We start from the raw sequence: 14680 nt of genomic DNA, 5'->3' as shown, positions 1-14680 counted from the left end.
TGATTCTTCACAAAACATTTGAATTTTATATCTTTATGTTTGAAGCCTGAAATGTGGCAAGAGGTTGACCAGTTCAAGGGGGCCTGAGTACTTTCGCAAGGCACTGTAGATGTTCATATTTCAAATGTATTTTTTAGTCCTATTGCTCTGTAGGAAAAAAACAGAGTGCGTACTGTAACTAAAATCTGTTACACTGTAAAACAAAATATTACCCTACCAGCAGCCAGAAAGGTCCAGCCCTCCTGAGGAATGAACATGTCCCTCGGATGAACAGTCACAACATCCTCCTCCTTTCCTGTTAAGATCAAAACAATAACTCATAGCAAAATGAAATCTATCTGAAATAGAGTGCTACATTAACCTTTAATAACTTACTGCAAGGTTAGCTTTAAAAGTGACAAAAGAAACAACAGAAGAGCACATGAATTTACAGGAGTTACTGAAAGTCAAAAGAAAGTCAGAAGAAATTAAAAACATTGTTAAAACGTGTTAACTTGGAGCTGCAACATGACAAATGCGGCAGAGCCAGTGTCCTCCGTCTGCAGGTCATGCCAGCAGATGGATGAACATATTCAGTTGTTTCACCCACCGACCTATTTATGTTGGCTGGTGGTCCTCCTGTTTTCCTTTTGAGCAGTCCACCAGTGTGGTGGGGTATCATTAACATAACAAGAGTTTATATAAACTGTTTTTAATTATTAGCACATAATTTATCAGCAGATAAACTTTGGCTATTTACAGAATGTTTCAGCCAAGTCATCCTACTGTATGTCATTAAAAATATACACTCACCGGCCACTTTATTACCTGTCCAACTGCTCATTAACGCAAACTTCTAATCAGCCAATCACATGGCAATAACTCAGTCCATTTAGGCATGTAGACATAGTCAAGACGATCTGCTGCAGTTCAAACCGAGCATCAGAATGGGGAAGAAAAGTGATTTAAGTGACTTTGAACGTGGCATGGTTGTTGGTGCCAGACGGGCTGGTCTGAGTATTTCAGAAACTGCTGATCTACTGGGATTTTCACGAACTACCATCTCTAGGGTTTACAGAGAATGGTCCGGAAAAGAGAAAATATCCAGTGAGCAGCAGTTCTGTGGGCGCAAATGCCTTGTTGATGCCAGAGGTCAGAGGAGAATGGCCAGACTGGTTCGCGTAGATAGAAATGCAACAGTAACTCAAATAACCACTTGTTACATGCAGAAGAGCAGCTCTGAACGCACAACATGTCAAACCTTGAGGTGGATGGGCTACAGCAGCAGAAGACCACACCGGGTGCCACTCCTGTCAGCTAAGAACAGGAAACTGAGGCTACAATTCACACAAGCTCACCAAAATTGGACAATAGAAGATAGGAAAAACGTTGCCTGATCTGATGAATCTCGATTTCTGCTGCGACATTCAGATGGTAGGGTCAGAACATCTCCCTCACTTGAAAGGCATGTTCTCTAGTCTTTCTAATTTCAAAGATTGATTTAAAGAAATGAACCGCTGTATCATGTAATATTTATACCTCAAGAAGGAAGTCGTGGATTATAATTTACCAGTTCTTAGACAGCCTGATCAACCTAAGATAAAAAGGATAAATTACATAAATGCTTCAAAAGGGGTCATGATTTCTGAGTGCAGTGGGTCTGTTTTTGCTGCAAGTGGTCCTGGTGGAAAGCACACTGTGGATGGTTAGATGAAGGAGGAGAACTAACTCCTGGGGAATTAATTCATCAACTTCGACTAAAACAGCTGGAGAACAATCCCAACCAAACATTAACACTGGTTTCAAAAAGGAAGGCATGCTGTAGTGGCCCTGACCTAAACCCTTTGAAAATTTAAGCACCTTACTTAAAAGCTGCGTGTGTATATAGCCGTGAGACTTGGTACTGGCAAATCTTTCATTCGAAATGTTTTAGATGAGTATCGAGGAAGGAAAATCTTAACCAGGATGTGGTTCAATAAATGATTATACCTGACTAGGTAATAAGAACTGCAGTAGCTGGATCAAAGTAAAGATAGCTAATTATTTATTTTGTCGCTGACAGATTTGTTGCATTTCTGTCCTGTTAAAATATCTGCAGTTTTTTAAATTACCATACATGTAGGCTTTTCGGTATTACCCAACCTATGTCATTATTAGATAATTACATTTATTAGATGATGACATAAAATAATCTAGCATAAAACAAAATAAGCCGTTTTTTAACATGAGAAAATTATTTTACAGTAAGAGTAATAATTTTTTTTCAGGGCTTCTTTATTTTTATATTAGGTACTGAGTCAACCAAATACCTAAGCCTACAACTGTAGAGACTGAATGTACGAAGCTGAGTGGTTTTAAAACTTCCAATGTGTAAATCGAAGGCTCCAGAGCAGGGAGACAGACACCTACAGGGGACCCTGTAGACTGCGGTTGTAGACTTTTATTATCCTCATAAAGCCTCTTCACTGGCTCCCTGCTCATCAGTTTCTGCACGCCTCAGGAGATCTCTGCCTCACACACACACGCACGCACACACACACACACACACACACACACACACACACACACACACACACCTAAACATTTATCACAGCCTCATTCTCTGAAACGTGTGGTAGGGATGTTCCTGTGTGTGTGAATAGGAATGAGAAAGTCTTACCTTGGATACACTGCTTCTTTCTGATTTGAAGTGGCTGCCTTGGCAGAGCTTGGAAGTTCTGGTTAAGAGGAGACAAAGACTTTATCAGTCAGACAGATGTAGCTACTGCTCTGTAACCATGTCTCAGCACCTTTTCTGCTTTTTAACAATTATTCTCCACTGTTTAAACTAATCTAGCTCCACATGACTGTGAAAGAGTCAGCTGTATATACCGGAAGACATCTTTATTATGCTGTGTTAATGCAGTAATGAAGCAATTAAAGATGGAAATAATTAAAGGTAGATGTCATGTCAGCTATTACCTTTACATTTAGCTGGGATGGGCTAGATCCTATTGTTAATAGAGTTTATGGAAAAATATATCAATGGGAATTAGGCATCCTCTGCTATAATCAATACATTGTAATTGATGTTAACCACATGTATGTGTAGGATTGTTACTTTAGGCACTTGATCTATTTTTTCCAGTGTTGGTTCCATGAGAACATCAGTAAATGGTACATCTACATAAATATGATTAAATGCAAATATTCTGTAACTTTTAGCAGCACCGTTGCATGTAATTAGTAAAGAGGAGTTCTACTTTTAGAGTGCTATACAGGTCCTTCTCAAAATATTAGCATATTGTGATAAAGTTCATTATTTTCCATAATGTCATGATGAAAATTTAACATTCATATATTTTAGATTCATTGCACACTAACTGAAATATTTCAGGTCTTTTATTGTCTTAATACGGATGATTTTGGCATACAGCTCATGAAAACCCAAAATTCCTATCTCACAAAATTAGCATATTTCATCCGACCAATAAAAGAAAAGTGTTTTTAATACAAAAAACGTCAACCTTCAAATAATCATGTACAGTTATGCACTCAATACTTGGTCGGGAATCCTTTGGCAGAAATGACTGCTTCAATGCGGCGTGGCATGGAGGCAATCAGCCTGTGGCACTGCTGAGGTCTTATGGAGGCCCAGGATGCTTCGATAGCGGCCTTTAGCTCATCCAGAGTGTTGGGTCTTGAGTCTCTCAACGTTCTCTTCACAATATCCCACAGATTCTCTATGGGGTTCAGGTCAGGAGAGTTGGCAGGCCAATTGAGCACAGTGATATCATGGTCAGTAAACCATTTACCAGTGGTTTTGGCACTGTGAGCAGGTGCCAGGTCGTGCTGAAAAATGAAATCTTCATCTCCATAAGCTTTTCAGCAGATGGAAGCATGAAGTGCTCCAAAATCTCCTGATAGCTAGCTGCATTGACCCTGCCCTTGATAAAACACAGTGGACCAACACCAGCAGCTGACACGGCACCCCAGACCATCACTGACTGTGGGTACTTGACACTGGACTTCTGGCATTTGCTTCTCCCCAGTCTTCCTCCAGACTCTGGCACCTTGATTTCCGAATGACATGCAGAATTTGCTTTCATCCAAAAAAAGTACTTTGGACCTCTGAGCAACAGTCCAGTGCTGCTTCTCTGTAGCCCAGGTCAGGCGCTCCTGCCGCTGTTTCTGGTTCAAAAGTGGCTTGACCTGGGGAATGCGGCACCTGTAGCCCATTTCCTGCACACGCCTGTGCACGGTGGCTCTGGATGTTTCTACTCCAGACTCAGTCCACTGCTTCCGCAGGTCCCCCAAGGTCTGGAATCGGCCCTTTTCCACAATCTTCCTCAGGGTCCGGTCACCTCTTCTCGTTGTGCAGCGTTTTCTGCCACACTTTTTCCTTCCCACAGACTTCCCACTGAGGTGCCTTGATACAGCACTCTGGGAACAGCCTATTCGTTCAGAAATTTCTTTCTGTGTCTTACCCTCTTGCTTGAGGGTGTCAATAGTGGCCTTCTGGACAGCAGTCAGGTCGGCAGTCTTACCCATGATTGGGGTTTTGAGTGATGAACCAGGCTGGGAGTTTTAAAGGCCTCAAGAATCTTTTGCAGGTGTTTAGAGTTAACTCGTTGATTCAGATGATTAGGTTCATAGCTCGTTTAGAGACCCTTTTAATGATATGCTAATTTTGTGAGATAGGAATTTTGGGTTTTCATGAGCTGTATGCCAAAATCATCCGTATTAAGACAATAAAAGACCTGAAATATTTCAGTTAGTGTGCAATGAATCTAAAATATATGAATGTTAAATTTTCATCATGACATTATGGAAAATAATGAACTTTATCACAATATGCTAATATTTTGAGAAGGACCTGTACAGCTGAAGGCAGATATTTACCAACACAGGCCAAAGAGACACATAATCCTTTTTACCAACTGTCTGATAATAACTCAAAATAAATTCTGCCCTAAATCAAAAGCAGTTAGGATTACCCAAAATATTTCAGTTTGCTGAATGTGAAAATAACACAGAGCAAATGTTTCTTTAGAGCATTTTTATAACATTCTTTAAATTTAGAGGGTTGAATCAATTCAATCAAAAATAGTCTTTATCTCAGAGGAAGAAATATCCCAAAATATTTATCATAGTATAAACATAGAAATCCTAACAACCAGCAGAAGCTAAATTCCAACTTTTTTTGTTAAATGCATCAAATTACAATAATAACTAATCTTATATCCCCCCGAGTGCAGATTAAATTATCATTGGATGATTATTTATCATCTTTAGAAGCCAAGGTGTTTTTGCTATACATGCTATAACAAAAAGACGACACATTATATTCATCACTATACAACATCAACTGAATGCTCCAAACTTTTACACCAATGAAAAAAAGTCACCCTTGTAAGCACAGCGTCTCTTTTGATATGTGTATTTTTGGGTCTTTTTGTCTACATGCTTTGACAAGGAATGATTTGAAACAATCTAATTGAATCTACTCATAGTCTTCTGTACAGTCAAGTGGTCACGTGACTCCATCTATCAGTAAGAGGTTACTCCAAGCTTGATTAGCTCATATAATCTGACAAATATTATAGCATTTCTGAAAAGAAATGTTATTTGAGTTTGTTAAAACATTCTACAACTTTTGTAGGATTTCTTCTTCACAGAAGAAGACACCCCCCCACCCCCCCCACACACACACACACAACACACACAACACACACACACACACACATACACACAGAGCAATAGAATGAAGATATAAAGGGATGTCAGGATGTTAAGGGTCACTTAAGTACACCTCACCTGAACCTGTGTGTACTCACGCAGGCAGCCTCATGATAGATTAGCATTGATAAGAAAACCTAAATTTAGTCTTTTAGGCACAGAGACCACACAGGTAAAAGCAAAACCGTGCTTCCCATCATGGTGTGAGTACACACCTCTTCAGTTTGACTGTATAGTGAAAGCAAAGGGCTTAAAAGTGTGTGGGATCCTGAAGGAGAAGTATGTCCTTGCTTCCACTATCAATTTATTATTTACAAGAAAGGCTAGAAAGAGTGTTTGCCAGCAAAGACAATGCAGAAAAGACTGGGCTTCATATACTGCTGTGAAGCATAAAATAATTATACACACATTCAGGTTATGTATTCTTTAAGCTGAATGTGATTAGAGGTGTGTGAATGTTTGGCTGTATGAATTTTCAGTCCTGTGATGTTGCAAGGGATTTAGCACGTAGGGAATAACCTCTCCATTTGTGCTGCACAGTGGCATGAACATAAATCAATGCAAATACACTCACATCAAATTCAAGATGTGGACCAGGGTAAATTAGGCAAAAAACATTAGGCATCAAAGCTCCTACATTTGGATGGGTTTGTTTGATTAAGGTCAGGCAAAGAGTTAACTGTGTTCTGTGTTTTGGTTCATTACTCGCATTCAAATATCAGCAATTCAAAATGCGATTCAAATGTCAGCAAAGATGCAAACACAAACAACAATATATAAAGATCGGAAGTGCAACAAAACTAGAAGGAAGATGAGATCAAAGGCAGAACGAACAGAAACAGAATCAAATGAAACAAATGTAGACTAGATCACCTGTGGCTTCACAGCTTTATGGAGAGAAAAGGGTTAGTTTGCTCCGATGGAAACTGCTGGTGCAAAATAAATCCAACACTCTTAACATATTTATGAACAAATCAGTCCAGCCAATGTAGGAATGTCCAAGGCCAAGGACACCATCACTGACTGGTGACTATTTACAGACTTGGACAAATTTACTGGCACCTCTAGTAAAGATGTGTAGAAAAATGTTAGTTTACTGCAGCAGCATATCCTCACATTGGAAAATGTAGACAAATCCAACCTTTAATTGATATTTTCACAAACTCACCAGTGGAAATATTATTGGTTCTCTTAATAAACTATTAAAATAAATTAACTGAGGCGTTGTTTCTAATTCATACTTTGTGCTTATAAATGATTTAATTTGTGTGTTCACCTACTTGCGAGTGCACGTAACTCAGCGTGTTGAGGAGTGTGTTTTCGTCCAGCTTTTGTCAAGTTTGGACATAGAAAGTAGAGTAGCGACAATGCAGGGCCCGACATCGCTCACAACGTGACCTACTAAAATGAATGACATCAACTGTGAAAACGCACTATTACCATCTTAGTTGCTGGGCGCCCCACTAGGATAAGTTCTCAACAAACACATTTAAAAAATAATCAGCAACAGAACACTTAAAAATAATATTCAAACTTCCTATATTAGTTTATTTCCATCATTTAACTGAGCTTTAATATGACACCTGCGCTTGCTTGTCCTTGATAAACTTTCATAGATCAGCAGAGTGGAAACATCTGTTACTTTTCTTTCTCTCTTTCTCAGTAGCAGCAAGACACCCCTACTTTAGCCTTTCAATCTTTAGTTGTTTTATTGTGCCTTTTTTTGCTTTTTTGGTTGATAAAATGTACGTTTCCTCATACCCCTAGTGGTATGTAAGCACATTGCAGGGGGTACGAGGAAACTGGAGCAGAAGAGGAGACCCGAGACGGTTGGCGATCTACAGCAGCACCCAAATCCATTCCTCCATAGCTGTTATCCTGTAACCTTTAGAGGCCACCCTTCTCCAGCACACCTGAATGGCTTGCAGAGCTGAATGACCTGCTGATGGAGGAATGCAGCCGTTTGATTCAGATGTGCTGCAGAAGGAGCAGGACAGTAGCTCTCCAGGACAGGACTTGGGCAACCCTTACCTAGAGCAACGGTGTCACAAGTCCAGGATGTTTTAGATGTTTGCCTGGTTTAAACACACTTGGATCAAAAGAATGGGCCATTAGCAGGATCTTCCAGAACCGGGTGAGATGCTGATGTCCTAACTGAGTCATTTGAATCAGTTGTGTTGGATCAGCCCTGATCTAGACAGATTGTGCAGAGAGGAATGTTCAAAGATCCCTTACTCCAACCATCTAAAATGTTACAGAAGACTAAGTGCTTTCCTACTGTCAAAGGGTGGGAGCAGCAGGGGCGCCAACAATTGTGGTACCAGTGATTCTGTTGTTTATACCATTGTATGTTGTTCCAGTGATTGATAAATGTACTCAAATGAAAGCCTAGATGTTTGTAATTATCAGTGTGAAATTATGCTACTGCAATAAAAGTCATTTTAAAACTTTTTATCCATCTTTATTAGAGGCACCAATAAATGCGACCAGCATTGTGGCTTCTGCACTAAATAACAACTGATTAGATTTATATTATTTATTTACTTCATTCTCACACATCAGTGTCATGTGAGACTGATGCACCACAACAGCTCATTAGAAAACCCTGTGAGAGAGGAAGCCCAAAATAAATGCTTTCACATCTTCCCATTTCGTGTGCAACACACACTCAGTGACTTACTTCATTACAACAAACATATCCGCACAGAAGCACAACACAATGCCAATAACATGGCGAGCTAGAAAACAGACACACATTATTTACGCATGAGATGTGCTTCCTTCTCCCTCCAGTTATCTGAGACATCAGAATGTCTCAGTTGTACAGAGCTAAAACATATACTTGTTGAAAGCATCACTCCTTTGTTTCACAGAAATGCAACAAACAACATTTCATTAGCCTGTTGGAAAGATGCACCCAAACACATGGTGCTTGGAAAGCCTTTGGAGAAATCACAGCCAAACACAACAGCATAAGTTATTGCCTCCAGTGTGTGTGTGTTGACGCTGAATTAGCCTCTTAATCACGCAGATGTGTGGGGTGTTTTGTGTGCTGCGTTTCCATCTCCAACAGTAATCAGTGCCTTATCTCGGATTTTTAACAACCTGGTTTTTGCCTACTTTATTCCCTCCTTTTCCCTAATAACAGTTCACGATGGTCTGATATACCCGCAGCAACTGGCACCCCACAAAAGCCAGACTAATGCATGCTGTTAAACCATCTGTTTGCACTGCAGATGTGAAGAATGGTATTTTTGAATCAGGTTTGGCTGGAATATTCATGGAAGCTTGGGAAAATCTTAATCGTTTGCAGGTAGAAGGCAAATAAAGAAAACACAGGAGAGATAATTCCTCTGTGCAAACAAGTGTGTCAATTAGCCATAATGAGAGGCTCAACAGATTAATTTTTCTTTTTTTAATGTGAATTTTGCTAAAGATTTCTCTAATGTTGATCTAGTCTGTTATTGTTTTAATTTTGTAGCAGTGTTCAGAGAGGAAAAACTTGGGATAAATAGACTTTTGGATACCCGTCCTATCCGTTTTTGTTCATTAACAACTACATATCATAAGGAGGTATACTCTTTAACATGCAGGATACAGTGTCTTTCAAAAGTATTCACACTCATTGAACCTGTCCTCATTTTGTCACGCTACAGCCACAAACTACAGTGCGTCTTATACAGACCAAAACCAAGTAGTGCACATTTGTGAAGAGTAACTAAACATCGCTTTTAAAATGATTTAAAAATAAATGAAGCATGTGGTGTTCATTTTCTAGACCCCTTCCTCTTGAGGTGATCCTTTATTGAACCTTTTTGTGGGGTATTTCTCTACCAGCTTTGCACATCAGAGTGGGACTAAAGGTTTTGTTAATTTCACCATGCGAAATATCTATCAATCAGACTGAACATCTTGCCTTAAGTTGTATTTAGATCTGGGTTTCAACAAGTCATTTCGCAAACGTGGATATGCTTTGATCTAAACCATTGCATTGTAGCTCTGCCTGTATGTTTAGGGTTGTTGTCCTGCTGGAAGGTGAACGTCCATCCCTTTTTCAACTATTAAGCAATATCTTAACAGGTTTTCCTCCAGGGTTGCTCTGGATTTACCTCATTCATCTTCACATCAACTCTGATCAGGTTCCCTGTCCCTGCTGAAGAAAGGCAGGGTGATGATCAGTGTTTTTCACCACATGTTTTGTATGTAGGCCAAGAAGTTACATTATTGCCTCATCAGACTGGATATGTTTTGATAGGTTTTCATTTGTGCTATGCTGTTTTGAAATTCAGATAATGGATTTAGCAAAGCTCTGTGAGATTCTCAAAGATTGGGATATTGTTTTCTAACCTAACACTGCTTTAAACTTCTCTACCTCTTTCTCCCTGACATGTCTGCTGTGTTCCTTGGTCTTCATGATGCTATTTGTTCACTACGGTTGACCACTGAACCTCTGAGGCCTTCACAGAGCAGCTGGATTTATACTGAGATTACATTATACACAGGAGGACTCTGTACTAATTGTGACTTCAGGTAGAAATTGATTAAACTGGACTTTATTTCAGAGTTTTAGGGTAAGGGTATGAATACCACATTGCATGCCACATTTTTTAGGTTTTTATTTTTATGATCAATTTTCCTTCCACCTTAAGGTCATGCACCACTTTAAAGTAAAATTCTGATAAAAAAAAACCATTTTAATCTGTGGTTGTAACATAGCAAAATATGAAAACCTTAAAGGTGTATAAAAACTTTCTCAGCACATTGTACTGAGGCCAACATCAACTTCAACTAGTTTAATTATATGTGGAACAGTGGCGATTGCTCTAAGACGGCAAGGGAATCTCAGCTTCCCCTAAAATGTCAAAAATTAAGTGATCAAATATATACTGTTGTGTGTACATGTCATTGACTAAATATGCGCTACAACGCGTTCAACTTTTGTTCAGAATCAGCTTCTTATCACTGGTAACGACGCGGCTGTCCTCTCAATCATTCCCGCAGCTTCACAGTGCTTTAAACAGTGAGTTCAATAGCAAAGCATAAATGCTGGGCTTTGTCCCGTCCATCGGACGCTCAGCGTCTCTGGGGGTCTATGGGGCAGTGGGCTGGCCCGGACGCTCAGCTTCTGCATGATGATTGGATGATCAGTCTGAGGCTGAATCCCTTTTTGATTGACAACGGAATGAGCAAATCAGCAAGACCAGCATCCGCCACTGGTGTGGAACATCTTCTAAAGAAAGGCTTCATTCAAATCTTACAAGCAGTAAAGTGACACAAATTCCTTGCTCTTTAAATATCAAACCTTTCCAGTGGATCAAAAGCCACACTGCCAGCCACACATTAGGGTACTAAATATATTAAAAATATTTATTGGTGAGAGTTTAATGAACTCTGACTTGAGGGATTAAGATTGATGCATTAGTGGATCTGGTACTGATATAAATCTGGTCCACAGTGAGACAGAGATGGATTCTCTGAAGAACACCGTCCTGGTAAAAAGATGGGGACGACTGAATCCCTGTAGTGGTGGGGAGTAATTTAATCTACACAGCGCCACTTTCATACCTCCTCACACAGTATGCACACATACAAATAGGCACACACCAAAAACACTCACACACCCTCAGTAAATTATCTCCCATTTACACCGCAGCCACTAACACACCCACCATTATCCATCGGCTCGGCCCACAGAATGACTTCTGGTCAAAGCGCTGTAGTTACAACAGGATGTTCATTAAAATGAAGCATGGGTTTTTTTTTTTAACCAACACCTACTTCTGCCGATTTGTCAAAATGTGCCTCTGCAAGATACTGAACCTTAAAACTGCACAGAATATAAAACAAGCCTGCGTATTAATTAAAGTTTGTTACGTGTGTGAGTAATTGGAGGAATATGACGGGTAACAAAAAGGCATCGGAAAACAGTATGAAAGATGCTCTGTTCAGACAAGGCGTTGACAAAACTCTTTCAAGTAGACAGCATTAAGTAAGCTGTCTACTAAACGCTCAGATCTAAGTTACGCAATTTATATGAATACTCATAATTAAATTCAGATATTTACATACGCTATATAAAAAGATCTTACTTTTTATTAAATCAGACCTTTCCTGTTTTATCTCATTATTTATATTTTCTAAATGACAGAAACAATGATAGATTCTTTTTTTAGACATTTATAATTAGTTTTGTCCGATTTGGAAGTTTACATACACTAAGATTACTATGCCTTTTAAATATTTGACAAAGCCTAGATGATGATGTCACTGCTGCAAGCTTAGGATGGGTAAATTTACAACATTTAAGATACATGGTGGCACATCTGTTTATGTGTTTTAGGACAAAACTTCAAACACACTTTTCTTCGCCTGACATCATATGGATATCAATATATCAAGATATGAAGAAAAGACTTGTGATCCTCCAAAAGTCTGGTCCATCCTTGGGTACAATTTCCACATTTTTGAGTAAACTGGGTTTATCTGTTCCAACAATTATATGCAAGTATGAAGAGCATGGGGAATGTCCATCCATCACACTGAAACAAGTTTTATGTCCTAGAGATGAACATGTTTTGGTGTGAAATGTGTGAAAGCCCAGAAGAAAAGGAGATTGTGAAGATGCTGGTTGAAGATGCTACGAGTTTTATCATTCACAGTAAAACAACATGGTCTCAAAGGCCACTCAGAGAGGAAGAAGCTGGTACCCCAAAAGCCCCAGAAAAAAAGCCAGATTACAGTTTACAGATGCAATAAGGACAGATACCTTTAAATTTGGATACATGGCACAGCGCTAGTGGTGTAGGGGTTAAGTGCGAGACCCTATATAGATGGTAAGGTCCTCGATGCGGCCGTCCCGGGTTCGAGTCCTGGACCTGGCGACCTTTGCCGAATGTCTGTTTTATTTAAAAAAATAAAAATCTGGATGCATGTCCTGTAGTCTGATGAATGTAAAATTGGAAATCTTTCACCTTGGTTACATTTGAAGAACAAGGAAGGAGGCTTGCAAGCATGAAAACAACTTCCACACTGTGACATACAGTGGTGGCTGCATTATGTTGTGTGAGGTTGTTTTGCTGTAGGAGGGACTGGTGGTCTTTACAAAACAGACAGCAACATGAGGCAAGAACATAATGAGAAAATATGGAGAAAACATCTCCAGACCCCAATCAGAAGGTCAAACTGTGGCCAAATTTGGTCTCCCAAATGGACAATGACTCTAACATACAGCCAAATTAGTCGAAGGGTGGGTTAAGACCAACAAAGTAAGTTTTTAATATTCCATAAAATATCCTGAAAGTATAAAGCATAGGGTAATATTGTTGCACACAATGGATGAGTGTTTAACTGCCCCAGAAATAGCAGTGGCCAAATTAATGTAAGGTTGTAAGGTTGCAAAAATCTTTTAAAAAAGTGCTTCAATAATAATAAAGCAAAAATATAAAAAGTGATAACGCTCTCACACAGGGGTTCAGTTATCAGCACTTGTAGGAACATGTTGTGGGACAAAAGAACATAATGATGTAAGATGTAAGTAATCATCCCTCTATAATTAGGAAGATTTCAGCGTAAAAATGAACAACTACTGAGAGAAATTCCCTCTGCTTACTTCCAGAGATTTCAGTTCTTGGTGTGGGATGAAGCACAAACTTAAAACGTGTAAAGATCTCCAGTCTTTTATTCTACAGCGCCGACAATGCTCTGACATACAGATTTAAAACAGAACAGCAAGTCAACACCTGTTTGTCTGTTTGTGAAGAGACAGGGAACTTAACACTTGTGTGGGTGTCTGAAATGGGTGTCAAATCGGTCGAAGAAGAGAAAAATAAAAACCAGAACAAATGCAACAGTGGAATCCTACTTAAAAGACTTGGAAACAAGAACATTGTTAAGTTTGTGACAGAAAACAAGCAGAAGGAAGAAGTTCAATCTGATTAGGTGTCAGGTATTTCTTCTTTGGCTGTAAAGAACAGATACGACAAGGGAAGAGCAAGAAACTGCACAGAAAAGTTAAACAAATCATACAGATATTAGAATAGAATGACCAAGATTGTACCTGAGAAACAAACACAAAAAAACTAATCAGCAGGCAGAGAATAACATGTTTACGACATGTAAAAGAAGTGAATAACACTAACAGATACTTCATGAGGGATCACACAGACTGTATGCCATTTTGCATTTCTTTAGATCAAAACATGAGCTAGCGCTGCGTAGACCTATTTCTGTCTCCAGCACAACTCAAATCTCATAGCGTCACTGTAGGTCTGCTTTTATTCAGATGGCCCTTTGCTACCGCGGACTGGCATTTCCTCAACTGTACTCATAACAAATAAAAGTCACATCCCTCCTCAACTCTCCTCATCCGAATATTAACGTCTGAACGGCATTTGTGAGAGGCGACTGGTTGCGCACAAGTTTAATTCTCCACATGAACTCTGTTTTTCATTTCTGAGCGTCTTGAACTAAACATACAAGTGGCTCCACCTTTACTCACGACTGTGTTAGATCTATACGACCTTCAGAACATCGCAGCATCCAAAACTTCTCTTTAATCTTCCGGAAGTGAACATTTTGATGTTATAACTTCCTTTCTTAGTCCTCTGTGTTATGCATGGATGTTCCATTCTCAGCTGCCATGTGCTCGTTTTCTTTCTTCCACAATTATTTCCGTATTTTCCACCATTTTACTTGGAATCGAATGTAACTAGCATAAGCTCCAAGCTTAAACGCAAATTAAAAGAACGACCAGTAAAAAAACAATAATGAGATATGTACCATTTAATTAAGTCTGGTGACAAATAATTTAGTTGCAAAGTTGTTCTGTTTAATTACAAATCAATTAGGAATCAAATCATAGTAACCATAGTGCAGTAAACCAGCCCAAGATCAAACTGGCTTGCTCGTATCAACACAGCTACAGCATTTAAGCAAACAGCCTTAATGGGATGATCAATCAGTTCCCATATTTGTGTTCGGCAGA

General features: G+C 39.3%; 1 protein-coding gene across 9 annotated transcripts in view; it reads right to left on the bottom strand.

Annotated features, from left to right (window-relative positions):
- The window catches only part of LOC124880916 (DNA polymerase nu-like), a 76379-nt gene that overhangs the window by 30600 nt on the left and 31099 nt on the right, over positions 1-14680 (bottom strand). For 7 of the 9 annotated variants that reach the window (XR_007041499.1, XM_047386336.1, XM_047386337.1 and 4 more), the window contains 2 exons: positions 2639-2696; positions 218-295 (listed from right to left, as the gene is read on the bottom strand). Coding sequence is in view for 7 of the 9 variants with exons in the window: in XM_047386336.1 (XP_047242292.1) it covers positions 218-295; positions 2639-2696 (136 nt within the window). In the remaining 2 variants the exon portion in view is untranslated. Of the gene's footprint in view, positions 1-217; positions 296-2252; positions 2487-2638; positions 2697-14680 lie in introns of those variants that run through there. The other 2 variants (XR_007041500.1, XM_047386338.1) reach the window with 2 other exon arrangements.

Source organism: Girardinichthys multiradiatus, chromosome 14, assembly GCF_021462225.1.
Source record: "Girardinichthys multiradiatus isolate DD_20200921_A chromosome 14, DD_fGirMul_XY1, whole genome shotgun sequence".
NCBI classification, from domain to species: domain Eukaryota; kingdom Metazoa; phylum Chordata; class Actinopteri; order Cyprinodontiformes; family Goodeidae; genus Girardinichthys; species Girardinichthys multiradiatus.
The sequence above is the reverse complement of the archived record's forward strand: the minus strand, read 5'-3'. Positions and strand labels throughout refer to the sequence as shown.